General features: G+C 48.8%; 8 protein-coding genes across 8 annotated transcripts; 4 read left to right on the plus strand and 4 right to left on the minus strand.

The window, feature by feature from the left end:
* Positions 1-877: 877 nt before the first annotated feature.
* On the minus strand, positions 878-4,547 carry EI90DRAFT_2935665 (Six-hairpin glycosidase; the record flags this gene model as incomplete). The annotated part of the gene is made up of 24 exons (XM_039055143.1): positions 878-986; positions 1,043-1,086; positions 1,195-1,240; positions 1,291-1,324; positions 1,374-1,495; positions 1,547-1,611; positions 1,660-1,771; positions 1,832-1,879; positions 1,936-1,979; positions 2,260-2,341; positions 2,400-2,456; positions 2,509-2,525; positions 2,588-2,705; positions 2,813-2,838; positions 2,885-3,005; positions 3,127-3,187; positions 3,240-3,354; positions 3,407-3,486; positions 3,536-3,683; positions 3,734-3,895; positions 3,958-4,106; positions 4,162-4,203; positions 4,311-4,470; positions 4,521-4,547. Coding segments are annotated over 24 exons (1,989 nt in total), but the record flags the coding sequence as incomplete, so codon positions are not given.
* A 428-nt stretch (positions 4,548-4,975) lies between these two features.
* EI90DRAFT_2935528 (uncharacterized protein) lies at positions 4,976-8,034 on the plus strand (the record flags this gene model as incomplete). Its single annotated transcript, XM_039055141.1, has 19 exons — positions 4,976-5,086; positions 5,138-5,172; positions 5,228-5,598; positions 5,650-5,711; positions 5,770-5,834; positions 5,889-5,930; positions 5,991-6,088; positions 6,145-6,215; positions 6,336-6,363; positions 6,419-6,536; positions 6,588-6,626; positions 6,681-6,767; positions 6,823-6,965; positions 7,027-7,061; positions 7,117-7,156; positions 7,269-7,344; positions 7,412-7,603; positions 7,663-7,790; positions 7,841-8,034. Coding segments are annotated over 19 exons (1,935 nt in total), but the record flags the coding sequence as incomplete, so codon positions are not given.
* On the plus strand, positions 7,661-8,850 carry EI90DRAFT_3076900 (uncharacterized protein). Its single transcript, XM_039061688.1, has 2 exons — positions 7,661-7,696; positions 7,752-8,850. The coding sequence occupies exon 2, from the start codon at positions 8,113-8,115 to the stop codon at positions 8,782-8,784; it is 672 nt and encodes a 223-aa protein (XP_038911194.1). The 5' UTR covers positions 7,661-7,696; positions 7,752-8,112; the 3' UTR covers positions 8,785-8,850.
* A 1,291-nt stretch (positions 8,851-10,141) lies between these two features.
* EI90DRAFT_3019868 (putative PSF1-part of GINS, replication multi protein complex) lies at positions 10,142-10,753 on the plus strand (the record flags this gene model as incomplete). The annotated part of the gene is made up of 1 exon (XM_039057417.1): positions 10,142-10,753. One exon carries the CDS (start codon positions 10,142-10,144, stop codon positions 10,751-10,753), a length of 612 nt encoding a protein of 203 aa, XP_038911195.1.
* Positions 10,754-10,860: 107 nt separating this feature from the next.
* Positions 10,861-11,735, minus strand: EI90DRAFT_2387706 (uncharacterized protein). The gene has a single exon (XM_039052961.1). It carries the CDS (start codon positions 11,560-11,562, stop codon positions 10,996-10,998), a length of 567 nt encoding a protein of 188 aa, XP_038911196.1. The 5' UTR covers positions 11,563-11,735; the 3' UTR covers positions 10,861-10,995.
* Positions 11,736-12,092: 357 nt separating this feature from the next.
* EI90DRAFT_3146969 (anaphase-promoting complex subunit 11) lies at positions 12,093-12,524 on the plus strand (the record flags this gene model as incomplete). The annotated part of the gene is made up of 3 exons (XM_039065486.1): positions 12,093-12,267; positions 12,327-12,428; positions 12,481-12,524. 3 exons carry the CDS (start codon positions 12,093-12,095, stop codon positions 12,522-12,524), a joined length of 321 nt encoding a protein of 106 aa, XP_038911197.1.
* Positions 12,525-12,597: 73 nt separating this feature from the next.
* EI90DRAFT_3076907 (uncharacterized protein) lies at positions 12,598-17,019 on the minus strand. Its single transcript, XM_039061689.1, has 7 exons — positions 16,352-17,019; positions 15,641-16,302; positions 15,167-15,585; positions 14,997-15,110; positions 14,853-14,936; positions 13,388-14,803; positions 12,598-13,336 (listed from the first exon to the last, which is right to left on the minus strand). The coding sequence occupies exons 1-7, from the start codon at positions 16,897-16,899 to the stop codon at positions 12,767-12,769; spliced, it is 3,813 nt and encodes a 1,270-aa protein (XP_038911198.1). The 5' UTR covers positions 16,900-17,019; the 3' UTR covers positions 12,598-12,766.
* Positions 17,020-17,355: 336 nt separating this feature from the next.
* On the minus strand, positions 17,356-19,969 carry EI90DRAFT_3076910 (uncharacterized protein). The gene is made up of 8 exons (XM_039061690.1): positions 19,754-19,969; positions 19,604-19,697; positions 19,372-19,530; positions 19,181-19,316; positions 18,323-19,128; positions 18,095-18,261; positions 17,897-18,043; positions 17,356-17,841 (listed from the first exon to the last, which is right to left on the minus strand). Exons 1-8 carry the CDS (start codon positions 19,951-19,953, stop codon positions 17,607-17,609), a joined length of 1,944 nt encoding a protein of 647 aa, XP_038911199.1. The 5' UTR covers positions 19,954-19,969; the 3' UTR covers positions 17,356-17,606.
* Positions 19,970-20,527: the final 558 nt, after the last annotated feature.

Genomic DNA, 20,527 nt, shown 5'->3' on the forward strand with positions numbered 1-20,527 from the left:
ACTTGGCTCAAAAGGCTACGGAGCCTCAATCGCCACAACAGCGCCAGCGCACGACATCGAGCACTCGTCACTCCAGGCCCCGAGTCGACCAGTTAATGACAGGCTCGGCGACTTCATTGCCTGGGCACATACTGGCAGGCTTGCGCAAGATACGGCACAGCACGTCTTCGATCCCAAGCGGCGAGCCCCGTCCGTCATCTCAAACTGAGGGACTGATTATTCGGAGGAGTGCAGCGTCATCTGATCGGGCCCATAGTATGCGTAGCTCTTCATCTGGGGCAGAACGTACTAGCACGGCCCGTACTTCTGCCCGAGGATCATGGCACTTTGCGAACATTCGCGATGGAGCCGTCCCCCATCCCACCTCTCCTTCAAGCGACTCCCCAGCTCACTCGAATACAAATAACCCCGTCCCTACTTCTCACCCTGAACCTCGTCCTGCCGCCCTAACAAAAAATAAGCCCAAAAATGACCAATACAAAACCGGATGCATTATAATGTAGAACGATGGAACTCTTTCACTATTGTACGACAATTCCTGTAGGCTTCTTATGTACACTCCTGTTCCCACTCATTGTTCTTTCATTCCAATTTACCATCATCCCATCACTTTGACCTGAATCCCTTTGGATTCCGACACGCAAATTATCGTACTTTCACATTATTGACTGGAATTCACACGTTGGCTGTATTTATACCTTTCGTCGATATGTGCAGTGGACATGATCACTGGGATCGGCAGGCTAGTTTCGCTCATCGTGACCGTACATCAACAATGTAGCTGAGGATGGAATATTCTGTAATCGTATTTCAAAGCAGACGGCCATCGTAACACAGGCAACTTGTAGTTATCATCTTCCCATCTGACCCAGATCCCTCACCCTAAATGGCCCAAAGTGCGAGACAAATTATACGCCGCACTAATGAGTGTAACGTGGGTAAACCCTTGCACCGCGTTCCCGAGACCTTCTCCTGCAGGCGAAATCCTGGAGAGAAGAGAGTTACGCGTCGCGATGCGAGAAGAAGCATGAAACGGACTGACTCCTCCGTAAATAAGCCGACATGATTCCCATAGTCTATAAAACTCTTATGAGATACACTTAGATTGTATCGTTTGGGGAATTGAACTAACCAAGGAATTCCTTGAAAGGAGTGTAAGTGTGGGTGATTTGGATGAGCAATTCTGTCACATACCTCAAATATCTCTACCGCCTTATCTAAATCTCCCGCCCTGGAGAGTCTATAAAGTCGGTCAAGCGATAGTCATGCATATCCAATTTGAACACTCACGCTTCGACGGCCCACAGAGTGCATAAAGAGAACGCTGCACAAAGCTAGATTAGATACCGACTACGTCTGGCGAATCGACCCACCACCCTCTTCGCCGCCCACTCCATCGTCAACCGCAGTAGCATCATATCGGTATACGAGGTTGTTAGCAGAAAGTCCTCCCCTTTCTGGGCTTCTCATGATTGCTTGAAGGGTCGACAAGAAGCTGAACGAAGACCTGTCATGAATCAGCCAGCAACGTGCGCAAATTGCATACCGGGGCTCGCTGGCGCTACAAAAGAATACTAGGGGCATCACGAGCATAGCACTATCGAGAACGTCCTGGAAGTCATCGATCAGAAGAGAAAATGGCGCAATGATAGACTCAACTCGATCCTCATAAGATTGGGAGAAGAATCCCTTTTCGGAATTCCAAGCTCTTTGCATAATCTCTTCGTACAGCGAGTCTCGCGTCTTATACCATACATCCCGATTTGGACACCTGAGCGTAGGCAAATCGTTTAGGTTATGTATTCAGAGGGATAGGACGAGACATTCGTACGGGAGGGAACGTTTCTCGGCCAAACGAATGCCACGATCAATCGCAACCCTTATCGTGGTGCAGGTTCTTCACGGAATCCGCGACACCTAACACAGGATGCTTACCACAACATGACCTTGGAATACTGCAGATGGGAACGACAATGGGTCTCACTAATTTCCCGAAGATCACCGAATATTACCCACAGTGAAATTTCTTTCACGGCTTCGGACTTCCCTTCAGTAGACATGGTGTCGTCTTCAAGGTACAGTATGCGCGGTGGTTCATTACGTACCAAATCGATCTAAGGGGTCAAGTGTCGGTGTGTGTCGAGGACATGAGGATAATCATAGCGTACAGGTCCCGACGATTGTAATTTGCAATGACGTCTGAATAGTTAATCAATCCTACGTAGTGTATTTGATGCATAGGCAAGACACACAGTCGACTCTGATGAGAGTTATCTTGGCGTGAGTGAAAAGGAATTCATGATGCACGACTGAATGAACGCACAGATCTCGCACTTGCACCCTTCGAGGAGGGCGGAATGTTGATAAATCGAATGAGAAAATAGCAAATAAGTGCCTACCAGCGATCGTATCCTAGAGGTTTCCCAAACTTCTGTCCGAGATATATGCAGTCCATTCTTCAAGGACGTTAGTCCTCACCATATCACGATCCCCCCGCACAATGCTCACAATTCTCCGTAGATATCCTTGACCAACGCCGGATGATGTCAGGACCAAGTCCAAATCAGCGGTGCAGTGGATAGCGTACCAGTTGGACATGGTCGGCAGCACCATTACCAATACGAACTGGCTTGGAGCCTTTGTGGCCATCTAAATGCGTTAGCTCGATTTCTTCGAGATCCTTACCACCTGTTACGTGTAATTGACTCATGGCTTGTCGCTGAGTAGCCCGTGGGTATGCCTACCGTGGATGGTATACCTAGGTAACCGAGTCCAGGATGAGAATATCGTTGAATTCGAGTCAGATACGTACATGATTTGTAGCGACCCGTCATCATTCTGCCGAGTAATTAGCATATTAAGGGCCCAAAACTGAACCACGAACTTTATGTTGCAAGCGATCAAAAATAAACTCGGTGAATGCGCTAGCCTCCTCGGTGAAACCGAGACGGATGAGTGCGTAAAGAGTGAAGGACGAATCTCGGATCCAAGAGAACCTAGACGTGCTCGCTAGTAAGTGACGAAAACTGACCCTTCGCTGTCTTCACCTATAATCCCTGATGATTCAACATTATGACCACATTAGCCGCGAGACTTTGATGTGTGAGCTTGAAGCCCAAATCGTACCAATTCCTTGTTCCTCCAATATACTCTGGCAAAGAGAAAGTTGGGCTTGCAACGATTGCCCCTGAATAATTTACTGAGTCACTTCCGCCAACTCCAACATAGCAGTAACCCACCTGTTGGCTCAAAGATCAGCAGCTTCAAGGCGAGCGCACTACGGTGGACCGCTTCGCGCCACGATCCTTTATACGTTGATTTGCCGATCCAGCCGCGCCAATATGCTTTAGTCTCCTGTCCGAGAGATTGAACTCCAAAGATTCACATACTGTGTTCGAGAACTTACTTTCAGAAGGATTGCCATAAGTTCCTTGTTAATCAGGGGATCGTCTCTTGGTCGCATCTTTGCCGCTCCACGCAGGAGAACTAATGATTCATGGGTTTAAGCAGAACTTAGAATGCAGATAAATCGTACTATCATATGGAATCCCCGCCTGAACCGCCTGATCTTCAGTAAGTTGAGGTGAACGGTTTGATTTCGTAGGGGGAGTGCGGAGGATAAAGGTGACAGCTTGTCCCTCCGCTAGCTCGAACTCGGCATAAACAGAAAGGCCTAGGTGTCCCTGAGGAGCAACGTCCGCACCGGGAAAAGAGCCAAATTGATAGAACGTACTTGGTGACGCAAATCCAAGAATCCAAAGTCGATACTCGGCGGGAACTGATCAGCTCCAGAATCGGCTCCACCCTCAGCGACAAACCGTAAGTCAAGGGTCATGTTCTCGGATATAAAGATAGCTTTGTTCTGTTGGTTGGTGGATGAGTCGTCATGCACAATCTAGGAAATTCTCCTAATTTTGATACAACTACTCTATTACATAATGAAAGATGATGACGGACCGACGTCTGATGTGGATCCCTTGCATAATTGAAAGCAGGGGCAACTTCGAGTCTCAAGGGCACTCTCCCGCGTGTAACTTCAACCCGGCGGATAAACCAATGTAAGAGAGGCTTATTTGGCGAGAAATGAGCCTGGAGAGGAAGGAAGTCTTGGAACCTTGATATTAAGCTCAGTGTGCCGCGACACAACGGACTGATCCTCACCAATAACATTTGCTACCCCTTGGTCACTAAGAAATCTGCAGACTATGATATGAGCAACCAATGGGAACCAGATGCAGTAATACATACTTAGTTGACAATATCTGAATACAAGTGTCAATGAGGACTTTTCAGAGATCGCACAGATTGACGTACATTTGTGCTGGGAACGTAGCCCTGCCTAGGGTTCGTCTTGATGGTAGGGTGGACAGAGAAGTGCCCGCCCTTCTTAGAATCGAGCATCCTGGCGAATACGCTCGGAGAATCGAAATGCGGGATGCAGTAGGACTCAACGATCCCTTCAACGCTGACCTGAAACAAATTAATAGGCATTGTAAGGAGCTTCAAGCGAAAATTCCTACCATTGCTGCGGTCCTGAGGTTGCCGATCCTTCGTAAAGACGGTGCATCTGCGATCAATCTTCCACATTCGACTTGCTGGGCCACTCACAATGCATGATCTTCAATGTCCGTATATTTATCTGGGAGAATAGACTTGCTATCGGTAGGCAACGGCATCTCGAGGGACGTTTCGTAGTAAAGACAAGGGTGCGCCAAGGACTGATAAACCGAAGATAAACCTAATTAGCCTCGCTGAGTAATGTTGTTCCCACAATCCAGTCACGTGTTCGTCCAACATTTCGGAGTTGGCCGAATTTATTGTAAAGATACATTCACAAACTGAATCCGGACAATTCATCACTGACCTTGTCATGGCGGACGGATATTTTATGTCTGACCATGAAGCAGAGGCAGCGCCCCTATTGACTAGGAGTGCGCAAGTATGTGTAGACTCGTTACATTGTTACTTATTATCCATGACCATCCCTCGGCAGGAGATCCTCAAGTCCACACCCGTGTACCCTGTTATTCAGCAAATTCGCGAAGACCTTATTCACTACATAGACAATCCTCTCAGTTATGAAGCTGTGCGAATGTCAACAATGCCTTCTTTACTGGATTTTTATTATTTGCGATAGCTCACTGCTCCGGACTTGACTTATACGCTTGTCCGGTATGGTGTTGCGCATGTTCTATCAGCCTCAAGCTTAACTCATCCAATCCTTTAGACCACTCGCAGAAAAGTACAACAAGCTTCAGAACATGGCTATTCCATTTTGTCTGCTCCTGAATCGCGCCAACTTCATGCGAGACAAGGACATTGCCACGCGTTCTGTGTCTCTCTCTCGTGCTGCACTCTGTGAAATTCTTGCCATTCGCGCTATTCGTTATTGGGCGAATGAGACTCTTGAGTTGGCGATGGTCATGACTACCTCATGGGTTATATTCGCGGGTGCTGATGAGGAAGTACTGTCAAAAGTTAACGACGATAGGGAAGATACCATTGACATGGATCTAAGACTTGGAAATGCCATAGAGATGGCAGTTCTCTCTGATGCTAAGCGTTTTATCAAGTCTTCGGCAAGTCAGAAAGTGATCAGTGCGTGTACCAGCTGGTCCATGTGAACACCCCGCGCTGATGTCAAAACAGATGGAATTTGGACTGGCGAGATCATTTACACACCAGAAAGCGATCACGCCATATTATCCGACGTATGTTGATGAATACACTCATATTTTCTCAGTATACAATCGCTCCGTCTGTTACTAGACATACAAGCGTGCGCCAGTCCACTTCTACGATCCATTGAGGGCTCCATTGTTGGACCATTATCGGTAAGTTGCTCCGATGTCTCTTTTTTAGGTTGGGATAACTGGGACAATCTTCAGACTTAAAGTTCCTGCTATACGAGCGGTACTGGATTACTTGAAGTATGTTTACTTTCAGTGGAATGATCGTGATAACCTATCTAAATCCTTCTATCTGGGAAGCTTTCTCCTCTTGTTTATCCTTTTTGTCTTGTTTTTGGAGACCAACGAACTGGGTCGCATCAATATCTTCGAATGGGCCTTTATCATTTATGGTCTAGGTATTTGAAGGCGGGCGCTGTCTAGCCTAGATTCCTCAAATTTACGGTACTTCTAGGATTCACCGTGGATCGACTGGCTTCCATGCAGGAACATGGTCTTAAATGTACGTCAACGTTCCTCGATATAGTCCTTCAAGGTTCATCAAAACCGTTCCGCTCTCTAGTGTATTACTCGAATGTAGGCTCACAAAGAATGATTCTTATCTCATATACTGATCTTCCCCCCTCTCCCTCCGACTATTTTAAGCTGTGGAATGGATTTGACTTAGCGTTCAGTTGAGATATGAGATGCTCATGTTTCTTGTTCCATTACATACCTTGTCTTTTTAGTTGTCACATACCTTCCTTACATCACGCTGCGTTTTTATGGTGCACGCGAGCACAAATCCTGGGCGTCAGAACTGAGCATTGACATTGTTTCTATCTCTGGTGTCTTCATGTTTCCCCGGTGAGGCTTTCACTTTTGAAGCGTGTCGTAGGTCACCGACCCTCTTTCCAGCATTGCATTTGTCAGCTTGTCCAACAACTTAATGGTTCTGTGCGTTGTCGCATTGCTATTTAATGAGGAATACCAACAGCTGGGATCAATTAGATCTCTACGTTCCATGTTTGTGCAGTTCTTCCAGCTCATGGCCCTTGCAATGTGGTGTTTTGGAGGCTTTCTATATGCTCTCTGGACGTGAGTGGAATGATTCAGCTTCGACGTCCGGACTGCAATTCATTTGGATTCGTAGGTTTGGGAAATCAAGGCAAGTCGTCTCTATGTTACGAACACCCCTCGCTTTATTGCTTCCGCGCAGATACACAGCAGCCCAGATTGCCTGGTGGATGGCTGACCTATGGTTCGGCCTCGATGCAAGTGGATTCGAGTTGGCCAGTAAGAGAGATGCTCGAGTCTAACGACTTGCTTCATCAATGACACCAATACCCAATATCAGGCACCTTCCATCCCGTGTTTGGGCCGCCTTTGATGGTAAGCGTCGCCACTTCTTCTGATGCCAGCTGAAACGGGCTGATGGATGCGACAGGCCGTGTATGCGTGCTGCTCCAACACACTCTTACTGACAGGTCTGTGATTTGGATGAAGTTCTAGTCAAAAAACCCTCTCACCAACCGCGGCTCGGTTTAGTCCTTGTGTCTGTGCGTTCGACTGGTCTCAGTTATCCGCCTGTCCTCACAGCGATATTTCATCAGATATTATCACAGACGTTCAGCACTCTGAGCGCTGATGCGGAGGCTGAAGTGAGTTTCTTCGGGTTTGACCTATTTCGACTGCTGATATAATACAGGCGATGTTTCGTCGTGCTGTCTCTACTATTGAAGGGTATGGCCTCAGCGAAGATCAATGCTGCAGCATATACATATCTATATTAACTCTTCGCTAACTAGGGTGAAGGCTGATGCGCTTTTCTCTTACCAACCACCTTTGAACCTTTTTGCGTTCTTAGTTATGTGGCCATTGAGCTTCATCCTCAACGCGCGGTGGTTTCACAAAGTAAATGTCTTAATGATCAGGTAAGATAGCAAGCCAGGCTCTGGAATATTTCCAGTGACATTACACTCTCTTCTCCTAGAATTACGGCATTTCCGATCTTGTTGTCGATTGGGCTGTATGAAAGATTGTCACGATCACGACCGCCCAAAACATTGGAACGGGCCTCACATTTGTTGGACATGCTTCCCCGAGGATTACGTCCTCTAAGTACGTTCTTAGCATCAAATAACTGGATCTCATTGATCGCTGTCCTTCAGGTTTCCTAGAGGGACTAGCAGGGCAAGGATCACGAATCGAGGCTGTTTTTGAGATAGAGGCAAAGGTGGTGGATGACCAACTGAATTCGTCGAATCTGCAGCGAGGCTATGAACCCGACCGGCAAAGCCAGGAGATTGATATACCCTCAAAACCCCACTCTCCTGCTCAATCCACTTCATCATCACCTGCAAAGGGGGCTTCGCCCCCGCCCATCAAGGTTCCTACATCACCTTCTCACCCTATTCGCTTCCCCGGCTCGGGTGGCTCACCAATGTCTCCAATCCACGATAGAGGAAGGAGAGGTCTTGGCGGTGTATCGATGCATTGGACAGAAACAACGAGTTCTGGTTTTTTTGCCGATGCTGAACCATCCATCTCCTCGCAACCGGACCAGCCTCAAACTCGTTCTGGATCCCTGCCTGCTAGACAATTACCCCCTCGGCACGTTCGCACGAGGCGAGATTCAGCTGCATATGTTCGAACACGTGCACTCAGCGGAGGCACTGTAACGAACCCTTCCATATCAGCCGTTCTGAACAGTGCCCCGAAGCAGTCGCCACTCGAGCAGTTGTACGGAACAATTGTAGTGGAAGACGATGAAGACGATGACCCATTGTCAGCCACTGGACCACCGCTATTACCTCGAGGGCCACATACGGCTCGGGGAGTGCGGGCGACGTCAAACTTTTCTGAAGAGGCAGAGCTGTATCGCAGAAGACCATCCTTCAATCCCTTCTTGCAGAAACCGGAGCTGGAGCATTCTGATCTGGAGCAGGAGCCGGAAACGGTTCAGGAGATCCGAGATGAGGAGGAGCGTGCCAATCCGATTACAGAGAACAAGGAGATGATGCACTTGATAATGGACTTGGGAAAAGGGCAACGGAAGATTGAGGAGCAATTACAACAGTTGGTTGCTGCGTTGAACCAAGGGATCGTTAGCTGAATCATCCAAAAATTTCACGCCACCTCGAGGTACTTCGGATCGTCGTGAATCTTTGTCCCGTTTAAAGTGAGCAGATCGAACCAACTCCCCTTCTACATTCACGAAGAACGCGGACTTCTGCATACATATACAAGTCCTTGGGTGAATTCGTCATATCCAGTGTATCTGATATATGCATTATACTTACAGAAGAAGCCGACTTCTGACAATCTCTGTAGAGCGCATGTCTTCTCTCTGTCTGCCACAGAGATTGTAAACCGCGGTTGAGCATATCACGTTAAACCACAAGTTGGGTCTAACATAAGAGCGATGCAGCACAAAAATAAGCCCAAAAAAAGCTAAGGGGAAATTGTATGTTATGATGTGGTTACATCGTATTAGGAAACTAGCGATGAACCGCTAGTCAATTACAAGATGCTCTAAGCGGGAAAGTTCGGTTGTACGTGAACGAGGAAAGATGCAAGGGAACAATCCTTAATAGTGCACAAGCTGAGTAGCAAAAGATCAACAACGCCGCAACTTCAACAAGGTAAGTACAGTAGTCGCAGGGCTTGTCCATGTCTCGACTTTGAGACACATCGCATGTCAGGCACACGAAAACAGAGCAAGTCGTACTCAGACGAAGCTAGCTTGCCTCAGCCGATGGAGGCGGCAGTGTATCCCGATAATGACAAGCCAGCAGAGTTAAGGGCCGCAACCAGGGGTGCAGTGGTTCTCAGACAACCAGTTTGAACCAGGACTGAACGCCGAACCGAACAGTTCGAGTCAGAGCCCGCAGTGAAAATCCAGTGAAGGATTACCAGGCAAGTGCCTCCATCCATGCCGTGGGCCGTCGGAACATGTCCTAATGGCCAGGCCAGTGTCTCCCGCATCGTCAAATAAACGCCGAGTTGGCCAGAGTGGCCAGATTTAGCCTCGGGATCGAGTACGAACCATCAGAGGGGCATCTGAAAATGCCGAACATTTCAGTCCTGTTTTGACACCAGCAGAAGTTCTGGGCAGCAAGGCCCAGCAGATAGTATATACGCGGCCTTCAGTCCAAGATGAGGCCAAAGTTGAAGTGCTAAGCGCTGAGCCCACCACTGTGCGCGATGCAGCCACCAGTGGAGACGTTGCGGACCCCCCGTGTAGTGGCGTTCTGCACCCTTTGCGCAGTCGTCGAGTCAACAGAGGCAGAAAAGAGTGGAGAGTTTTCCACCGTGCTCGACAGCGAGAGTGTGAATGGAAACCCCAGCATGATACTACATGGGGCCAACGAAGTCCCGACGGGTCAAGAGTTTGAACGTTTGAGCATGAGGCCGACTCGGACCCAGCCGTTTTGTTTCGACGAACAAATTTATATCACGGATACCAAATCATGTTTGGCGATGCCGCAATGTCTCTCATAATTGAAGCGCGGCGTTCCCAGGCGTTAGATACCCTCCTAAACTACAACGACGAAACCGTAAGGAACGTCGTGCGTGAAATCCGCTCTCTCGACGCGGACATGCAAGCTGCCATCACCGAGAGTATGGAGAAGGATCCTGACGCGGAGCCTTCAAAAGGAGTTATGTGCGAAATGCATATTTACAACTCTTCCGTCCAACATAACAAACGCTGTCTACTCTCATATCTCGCAAGCCGTATTGATCGGCTCAAAGATAGCTTCTGGGCTTCCAATGGGGCACTCCCTCACCTCCTCAACGACCCAGAGATTCGTCACAAGATATCGCCCCATGAAGTCGATTTCCTCCGACAGTACAATGCACTCATCATGGATTACAGATCAGATGTGCTGGATGTGTTAGATGTCGCTGCCAGTCTGACGAATCCACCTAAGGACTTGTATGTAGAAGTCCGCGTTCTCCGTGAATGTGGAACGATTCAAACGGAAGTCGGTTCGATCGACTTTAAGCGGGGACAAAGATTCATGGTTCGACGATCCGACGTTGAACACTTGATCGTTCAAGGCTACCTCGAGATGGCGTAAACGCTTTGAATGTTTCAGCCAACGATCTGTTGGGGAACAACCAGTTGTCCTAACTGCTCCTCAATCTTCCGCCACTTTTTGTCCCAAATACATTATCAAGCGTTAGACCTTGCTATCTGCAACCGGATTAACTCACTCCTCATCCTGAATTTCCTGCATCGTTTCTGGTCCCTACTCAGATCAGATAAGGGTTTTGCAGAGAGAGATTGAAGGTCGATCTTCTGCGACGTAGCGCCGCTTCCTTAGGAATGGTCGAGGTCCGTCGCACTCCGAGACCCAGGTGTTCCCCGAGGTGATAGAGGCGGTCCTGTCGCCAACAATGGGTCGTCTTTTTCACTGTCCTCAACCACAGTTGTTCCGCGCAACTGTCCGAGCGGTGACTGCTTTAGGCTATTGTTCGGAATTGCCGATATGGAAGGGTTCGTTACGGTGTCTCCGCTGAGTGCACGCGTTCGAACGCATGCAGGTGCATCTCGCCTTTTGCGAAGCTGCTGTTGAGTAGGCAGGAGTCCACTCGAATGGGTCTGAGAGTGGTACGGTCGTGAGGAAATGGACGGTTCAGCATCGGCAAGAACTCCAGACATTGCTTCTGCCCAACTCATTGGCGCACCTAGTTGACGCATACTAGGGACATGAGCCAAGCAAACAAAAGGAAGAGGTGACGGGGGAACTTTGATGGGCGCATGGTAAGCTCCCGTTGAGGGTGGTGGTGAGGGGGCCCGGGGTTTGTGGGGTTTTGAGGGCACATTATTTTCTTGATTTTGTCGATCATGTTCATAGCCTGAATTGAGGTGATCATTTGTGATCATTGCATGTTTTCATCTCGAAATAGCCTCTATTCGCGACCCTTACCTTGCCAGTCACTCGAAGGGCATTAATAGGCTGGAGTCCTGCCTAGGACAATAACAGTCAATGAGATCCAGTCACTTGCACACCGGTATAACAATTTCTGATCAGATCCGTTCCAGAAGATTCAATCACGCTTTGCAAGTTCGGCGATATCAGGTCAGCGGACTTCGTGACTAGTGGCATCACCTATGTGAATGTGGGCCAGTGCGGAAACCAGAACAGCTACAGCATAACTCCCCTAGAGAGAGCGGACAAGCGCAGAAAGGCCCCGAAGGTTGGCAAACGACACAACTAGTGCTGAAACCTGGCTTCAAATTGAAATCCCAGGAAGTATAAAACAGAGCCAATTTTTGAGAAAAAAAGTACATCTTTTTGGTGGAAGTAGAGCATTGGATACGATGGTATATGTACTTTCTTTTCTTTTCTTCTAACCGCATGAGTTTAACCACTCGGGTCTTTCCGTCCCCCCTCCTCTGCGCGCAGGCTCGAAATGAAAGTCAAGGTCAATCGGTGGACTGCCATTGCTGCTTGGAGATGGGACTTAGGGAAAGAGGATGGTGGCAATATTGACGACGATTCCGAGGAAGACCTCTGCGGAATCTGTCGACTCAACTATGAAAGCTGCTGTCCAGAGTGCAAAATTCCTGGTGACGATTGTCCCCTAAGTGCGTCGATATTCCAATTTTGAGATGCTAATCAGTCGTGACTTATATCACTGTCTTAGTATGGGGGAAATGCTCTCATGTCTTCCATATGCATTGTTTGCTCAAATGGATCTCCACTCCTTCCTCAAAGTCACAGTGCCCTATGGACCGAAGGCCCTGGGGTAAGAGAGCGGTCTTTTCGTGCTTCCAATCCCTTGCCAAACCTTTCAACAGAGACTGCACAAGGATCCGTGAATCGTACCGCAAATCCTACATGATGAATTGACTATTCCTTAAGTTGTGCACAACCAACTGACACCAGCTGCAACGAATATTCTTCATACGGTGATCCGTACATGCATGGACACACATATATTACGATTATTGTAGAATTCTGTACAGCATAGGTGTTATCTAGAGTACTGTGGTGCAAGTGCAGCAGTCCCTTTACAGCATATCAACTGTCCAGACGAAATGTGCCAAGGGAAATGTTTTGTGTGCAAGCTTGGCACGCTACTTGTCAGGCAACTTTTTGCAACTCCTCGGTTTCGCCTTCAAACGGGTCAGGGATGTCATCTGAGATGTCAGTCGGTCCCAACCTAACATAGCTTTCCGAACCCCAATCCGATGACCGTCCGAGGCGAGAAACCCCACCAGAACCTACGCCAACAGAGAATCGAGGCGATCCATCACTTTCGCTACCACCCACGAGATCAGAAGAATCCCGGTCCACATCCAATGATGAACTTGGCGAAGGAGCGCGTCGATCGTCGACATAACCAGGAAAAATAGCATCATTGTCTGAGCGAGGAATGGCGACCGGGTCGAAGATGGATTCTTCAAAGCTTGGAAGTGTCTCCTCAAATCCAACCTCCGGAGTTGAGGTGCGATCGGGTAAAACTGGGCCGATAAAGGGCCCAAGAAACGTACGAGAGGTCGAAGCGGTGGGTTCGGTGGCAGCAGGTTCTTCTGTCGGATAGGATATCTCATCAGAAGCTGCGGACCTTGCAGCTTCCAGCTTTTCATAGGTGGCACCTCCAAGAGGCTTCGATGATCTCCGACGATAGAATAATAGGTAAGCATTTGCATTCTGCAAGACAATCAGTGTCCATTGGTCATAGTTTGTGTGCGATAGACTTACGACTGAATCTTCGGGCCGAGCATTACTCGTATATGAATCATCGAAATGGTACCATTGCCTGTCAACATCGTTTTTGGCATAAGCGCGGTAATGACCCCCTCCCAACCCCCCGATGTGTTCATCAACAGCGAACAAGTCATAGATAAGGGGCTCATCTAAGGCGTGTTCAAGCCCTGTTCCAGCCAGATCTCCCCCATTGGCCTGCAACTCCTTCGCCACGCGACGTTCTTCCACCCGATTTTCTAAATCCAAGCCTTCAATTGGGAATTCGACAATTGCATCAATCTTGTCCCGTAGTAATCGTGAATTACTAAAGCGCTTAAGGTGCACGACGAGGATGTCAGGAAGCTTCCAGATCTCAAACTTTTTCGTTGCCTGGCGGTGCTCCTTGCATCGTGGACAGTACCACAGGTCATCCTCTCCAAGCCGTTCTTCCTTGGTAAACTCGTCAAGACAATCATCTAAATTCAGTGGCCTTTTCTTTTTGTGTGCTGCCTCAGCCGCTTGACGTTGCTGAGATGCTAAGGTCTCAGGATCGACATAAGGCTCGAATTTGTCCCACCGGGCTTCCTCGCCCTTGCCGTCGGCGCCGAAGAAATACAGCAGCATCTGAGGATCCCATTCAACTACAAACGCATCCGAAACACGTAACCGAATACGTTGGACAGGCTCGAGAGTTTCCTCTGAGATTTCAGTCACCACTGGCGAGTCCTCTGTGACAAGAGAAGTGAGAGCGCGTGCGGAGATTTCAACATCTCGGCCTCGGCCGAAGTCCATCAACTGAACATCAATCTCTTCCAGACGAGAGATTGTCTCGCGGATGTAAAATCTGAAGAGGGAAGGCTTCGCCCTGGTGGGCGCAATGTCCTCAGAACGACCTGTGGACGTTGAGTCCTGGGAGGGAGAGAGCCCAGATGACGATGAAGATGGCATCAGAGTATCCTGAAAAGCGTCACCGTTGGGGGTGGAGCTCTCCTCGTCAGCGGTAGGAGTGGCGGGCTCCATCTCAGTGTCGGTTTCGGTTTCGCTGTCTGTATGGTGCCAATCATACAAGTGTGATGCACGGTCCGTCCAATGGGTGTAACGCTCTAAGATAGCAGCATAAATATCCTCTTGTGGCGGTGCTGTGCCATCCACGTTCTCTAGACAAACGAAAAACGGAGCGCCATACAGACGATTGTCGAGGCCTACGGAGCGGAACCCCCCGCGGTAACTTTCCGTGGGTGGCGGGAGAATGTGATAAACGGGAATGATGAACACATCATTGGTGGCGTCCATTCTTTTCGAATGTGGCTGTCGCACAGATATAGGAAGTTCGTAAATATAGGTCTTGTCATTGCTGGTTATCTCCCCGACTGATTCATGGTCTGAATAAATTTTGTAAAATCGGAATCGAAAATAGTCAGCTGCGAGCAACTATCAAACCCAGTTAATTTATTTCTAGCGCAAATTGAATTTTACGTACGCGATCAGCCTCGGTCTGAAACCATTTCGCTAGAAGCTGCTTGAGTGCGCGGATAGATGAGTTTGCTGGCACCTCCACACGAACCTAAAGGCATAAGCGCGCATCTGTTAACCCCCTCTGATAGGCGAAGGTGATACATCATACCGAGATGTGCGGTTTCTGGATATCCCAAGGGATGAAAGAGACTTCGTGCCTCCATAATTTATGAACCGGAAGGGGTAGTGTGAGATACATGAAAGGGTCGAATGTGATTGAAACCTGCGCAATGACTACAGTCAGCAGTTCCAATGGACAGTAAACTGAATGCAACAAACCTTCGAACACACGGGGCAGACTAAGGTGCTCTTATATTGACCCTGGAACAAGTCTACAATAGCGCTATCATTCCGTTTGAGATACCCTTCCCACGTGGCCTTCGCAAGCTTGACGAGATCTTTCAGATCGCCGCCTTCCCAATCAGGCTTCTCAACGTATGGCTTCTTCAAAATACGGTTCAAATCTTCGTGCAAGCCATCGAGAAGGAAAGCGAGCAATTCTTGAGAGTCATGCTGCTGATATCCTGCGAAAGCGGGTGCGTGCATGGCTATCCGATGTTTGAACTCTCGTGGGGTGTAGCAAGTAGAAGTAGTATTCGGGGCAAAGAGGTTTCGCAGGAGATCGCCATATGAGCGTGCCAGGGCGCCTCCAGTGCTGAGGGGGTTATCAGGATTGAGTTCGCTCATATAAACTCCACCTGAGTTATATCATGTGTGAGCGTGTCACTGCTGACGAAGGGGGTAAATACGCACGAACGAAATACTCGGTTAATTCAGGGACATGCGCTAGGCATTGTAGGGCAGAATTCATAAAGCATGTGTTTCCAAGATTCGTCAAACCCATTGTCCCTGGAGTTCGGGTCGGAGCAATACTCCTTGCAATCGCAAGACGGGGACTGCCCGAGGTAACACCATTGGTCATCACAAACTGGTTTGTCCCTTTCGAACCAATCTCGAACTTGGAGAAAAAATCCTTACTTGACCCAAAAATGGGCGGGGGAGGCGCGACAGGCCTGATCTCAGACTCAGCAGGGGTCAGGTCCACAACGAAGTCCTCCAAATCGCCCATACTGAATTCAAGCTTGTCGTCTACGGACTGAGAGAGTGCCGCCTGGTCAGGATTTGGCCCCAAGATATGGACAGGTTTCATATTTTTGAGCTGGTTACGGTTAAGAGGCGTGTCATCTTCCCAGGGTTGGTCAACATCTATTCGGTGCAACGTTGCACGATCATTCCATGTAATTCGGGGTATGATATCTGCGAATGTGTCTTCTCTTAGGAGGTATATCTTCCGGGTTGGAGGGAGGTGTGTCGGATCGGTGTGAGTGTAGAATATCCGAAGGGTGCGTGGATTCACTTCGATTAATCCACGTTTATTGACAGGACGAGGGAATATACTCATTGGAGAGCCATACCTGATGATAAATAGGTTACAATGATCACAACCTCCCTTGGGAGACTCACCATTCTACCAACAACTTCCAGGCTTGGTCTGGGAGATACTCAATATCTTCGCCTTCTTGCAAGGCAGGCTCCATCCTCAGGGTTCCATCGGCACCGACAATAGCATCATTCTGAATTGGTCCAAGAGGTATGGTGGAAGGATCGGATATGGTCTTCGATATTCGGCCGGAACACGCGTCGTGCCATTTTTGGTACCAACCCCGGGAGATTATGTACCACGTCTCTCCAGGTTGGGGTGTTCGCTGCACCAAAGACTCGATCAGAGTGAGCTGTTCACTGGGAATAGGCATCGGCTTTGAAGAAGAGGCAATTGGATCATTTCCACGTGTGATGGTGTCGCCAGGCAAGCAGACGTCATCCTTATCCTGTTCGCGCATGTAGGCATCCATGCCCACAGAGGGTGTCACCGTTGCTGATGGAGTGCTTGCCGCGGAAGCTATAGCGTCCTCGGAGGCGCCTCGTTTGTATGTTGTCGAAGAATCCGAGGAGGTGGTGGAGCGAGGACGCTTACGCGTCACATCCTGGGATCCTTGAGGTCCGCCTCCCATCAATAGCACTTATGCTGGACCGTGTAGATGATGAAGATTTGTTGAGGCGAGGAGGTTGGGGGAGGTCGTCTGAGTCTCTCCCTTTTTTGCAGCAAAAGCGTGGATGGCATTTGCCGGTCTGCACAAAGTTGGGAACCAACATCGATGTTGCTGCGATGTACCTTCATCGGCTGATCAGAATCTAGTTCTGTCTGAAATGAGCCAGGAACGAACGGACTTCGATTGTTGGACAGAGCCTCATTTACGTCGCATAACGCTCACACAAGTACTGCAATGGCTTTCAAATACTTGGAAGACTCCAGCCTTCCGCCGTGTGTTGTGGGCGTCCCAATCCTCTCGCTATACATGCATTAGCGCCGCTCCAAGTCTAACCTAACCATCACCAATAAGAATACATATTTGGGCATGCTTTATTGCTCAGTCATCACATTGTGCATGTTCTGGCAAAGTTATTTGCTCGAAGCGTCCTTTCAATTTCCCATCTGGATCCTGCTCACGAGCAACGGGGGAATCTTACTTTAACTATGGGCTGCGGCAAGGAGGCTTTAACAACCTGCTCAACGGACCCGTGTGGGCGTATATCTAGTGACAGGCGTGGGCCGGGTTCAGGCACTGGGAAGCGACGCATATAGCCCGCCCGTACGGCCCCAATCCTAGTCAAGGGTTAGTGAAGTAGAAGTGTACTATGCTGTTTCAATGCCACTCCTTCATGGATCTAGTAGTTGTTTTTCTGCCATCTTCCTCACGAGAATTCCCAACTCCGCATCAACGTCCACTAAGGAACTTTGAGTGTTCCCAACATCCAGATGAACAATGGAGCCAGGTTTCATCTCAATGATGCCACTCATGCCCCTCGGATTGGGCCGGCCCATTCGCGAAGCGTACCAATGGTTGGAAGTGGACCTGGTGGTGGACTCAATAATCTCGAGCGGGTCATATTGCCTAGGAGCCAATTAGTTCAGAAAGAGATATCCAGGATGGGCGAATTAGTTCATACCTCTCGAATGTATCTTGTGTCCCAAACAGAACTTGATTTCCGTCTCCGAAATATGAATCCTTATAGACGAGTGTCGCCTTGCTGTCTGAATCATATATTACGAATTGGGATGGCGCTGTGGTGCTAGAGGTTAATGAAGGCTTGCATCTAAGCCCTTCTTTGAGCCAAGAGCTTATTTAATTTGGGAACCTCGCGTACAATGGCACATCTGTTGTTAACTGATCCAGTTCCGCCCGAATATCACGCATCGTTTCAGCAATCGTGTCTTCAAAAGAATCATAATATCCTGTTGATTCGCCTCGTATAGCCTGCAGGTCAGTTTCTGACCGGGGATCCAATAAAACCGCAAGAGTTATCCCGTAGTTCTACGAGACGAGAAACATCAATTATTTTCTGACTGTATACACGGACTACAGAGCACCTCACAGTGAGGTGCAACAACTTCCGTTGCTCTGTCGTATGCCCGTCGATTTCCACGGGAAGATGCACGCGTAACTCCGAGAAGGAAGGTGGGGGAGGGGGGGATGGCGGAAGCGCAGAGTGCTCCCAAATCCCACTTCCACCAAGTGGGCTCATAGCCTCTTCGAGTGAGATCTGGTCAATAGTGTGGGGGGGAGCCTCAGCATCCGTACTAGGATGAGTTAATCGATCACTGGGCCGCTCCGCCCCAATCCCGGACCTAACGACACCGAGGGCCTCCGTGGAACCCTTGTTAGTGTCAGTAGCCGAGGTATCCTGAGCCTCCTTAGGTTCACTTATTGGGCGTTTTATTGTGAGATACCCAGGCCACCATTTCTTCGGATTAGTGAGACGTGGCATGCTCTGGAATGGCGAGATGAGGGTAGTTCCAGCTGTGACTGCCGCATTCGACGTAGAGACGAAAGCGTTGGCCAATGGTGCCGCCAAGCTTCTTGACACGGATAGCGGACCGGGTGCCAAGGCCGCGGCGCTTTGATGGTCAGGGGCTGTCGCTGTCTGGTCTTGGGTTGAATCCAAGACGGAAGATAGTGCAGACTCCAGGACACGCTTCCGTGTTGTATGGTCATCTGAAGAAGACATGTGATACCTTAGATACCGAGGAAGTGATGCTGGATATGACCCTTGGGGAGGTACGGCCAGTAATGACGATGACGGGTTGTCCAATATGAATGGATTCGATGTAGGCGGCAGAATGTCTACTAACTTCTGTATTTGTGCGGCCACCCGTCCATGTCGAGGATGCAACGGGATCCCTAATGCACTGTGGTGAGCGCAAGGGGAAATGATCTAGAAAAACACCATTACCCATGTGCAGAGGAAGACTGCGAGGCGCAGACACATCCCATGTTGATATCCAAATATTGTAAAATTGTTCTAGAATCTTCTCAAGAGTACCCTTCCCGTGCTGCTGAAGTGTTTCCTCGAGTGTTCCGTGCAGTAGCTATCGCATAACCAGTATGGTTGCGTGTTGAGTGTGCAGGAAGGGCCTGACTCACTCTGAACTCATCATATGATCGTTGAAGGTATTCTCGAAGGACTATGTCATGAATATGGTGCTCGGAATAATCAAATGCTTCTGGAAGCTCTGTGCCTGCCTCCGTTCCCTTCTCCTTAGCTTTGGGGGGTGGTCTTGAGGCGCGAGCAAGGTCAATACACTGGTCAAATAAAACCATCCACATGAGCATACACTCAATATTCAATTAGGTAAATGATCTGGGGGATACAGACCGCGTGAATCCAATAGTGAGGTTCAGGCGATATCATCACCATTCGTCTTTGATGGGAATGTACACTATCGACGAGGTGTTCTTTTGTGAAGAGACTGTGAAATGGACCTCAGGTGCACATTCCCTGGTATCGGAAAACCTTGTGCCTTACATGGAGAAATTCACCAACGCCTTAGCCAAGCCAACCTGGCGGAGCATGGTATCCCTCGAGACAGCTTGAGAATGGGAAAAGTAGAATAAAATATGTGATTGCTCGAGCTCGTCATCGTCTTCTGTGTAATGGCCGGGCCCCAAAGTCGGGTTGTAGATCACGAAATATGCGAGCTTGGCGGGTTGTTTCTCACCGCTCATGAAAAGGCTGAAGGCGACGGTGGCTGTGCAGTTACACGTTCTGGTCCAGTATCCCACTCATCGAACAGTTGAACCCCTCAATGAAGAGGGGATGCATGCTCTCCAAATTAAACCCTGCTCATTGTGTAATGGGAACTAGTACTGAATTAGGTCCCTGCACTGCTTGATGCGTGCGGGGGTGTGGTTCAACTTCTCACTCTCCAATTCCAATGATTAAAAGTACCTATATTGCGCGGAAATTGTCTTGTTATGAGTCGACTTTGGGTGCTCAGTGGCCATACTCAAGCAACAGCGAGGGACTGCGGTGGAGGTGATTCTTCAGCAATACTATGAAGCTGCGCACTTGGCATGCCGTGTTGCGTAAACCTTTAACCAGTATGATTCCTATGTTTTCCCAGAAAATGCTTCCAACTTTTCAGTCAATGGCCGCACATATCATGCAATTCTTGACCCTGGTGCCTTCCCGTACTTCGTTAGATGAGTTCAGAGTGGATTCTTCACGTTGCATACTTTCACAATGTTGATGGAATTTCATTCTTATTGTGCCGTTGATAGAAGAGCGGAGAAGGACCCA

The sequence above is a fragment of the Cantharellus anzutake genome, assembly GCF_015039405.1.
Source record: "Cantharellus anzutake strain C23 chromosome Unknown EI90scaffold_65, whole genome shotgun sequence".
Classification (NCBI taxonomy): Eukaryota; Fungi; Basidiomycota; class Agaricomycetes; order Cantharellales; family Hydnaceae; genus Cantharellus; species Cantharellus anzutake.

Coding starts and splice junctions, on each gene's coding strand:
- EI90DRAFT_3076910 (XM_039061690.1), bottom strand. CDS start 19,953: ATGAGCGGTGAGAAACAACCCGCCAAGCTCGCATATTTCGTGATCTAC. Junction 18,044..18,094: donor TTAACAACAGATGTGCCATT/GTACGCGAGGTT, acceptor AGAAGGGCTTAG/ATGCAAGCCTTCATTAACCT. Junction 17,842..17,896: donor ACACAAGATACATTCGAGAG/GTATGAACTAAT, acceptor ATTGGCTCCTAG/GCAATATGACCCGCTCGAGA.
- EI90DRAFT_3076907 (XM_039061689.1), bottom strand. CDS start 16,899: ATGGGAGGCGGACCTCAAGGATCCCAGGATGTGACGCGTAAGCGTCCT. Junction 16,303..16,351: donor TGGAAGTTGTTGGTAGAATG/GTGAGTCTCCCA, acceptor ATTTATCATCAG/GTATGGCTCTCCAATGAGTA. Junction 15,586..15,640: donor ATTAACCGAGTATTTCGTTC/GTGCGTATTTAC, acceptor GATATAACTCAG/GTGGAGTTTATATGAGCGAA.
- EI90DRAFT_3076900 (XM_039061688.1), top strand. CDS start 8,113: ATGTCTCCAATCCACGATAGAGGAAGGAGAGGTCTTGGCGGTGTATCG.
- EI90DRAFT_2387706 (XM_039052961.1), bottom strand. CDS start 11,562: ATGATCACAAATGATCACCTCAATTCAGGCTATGAACATGATCGACAA.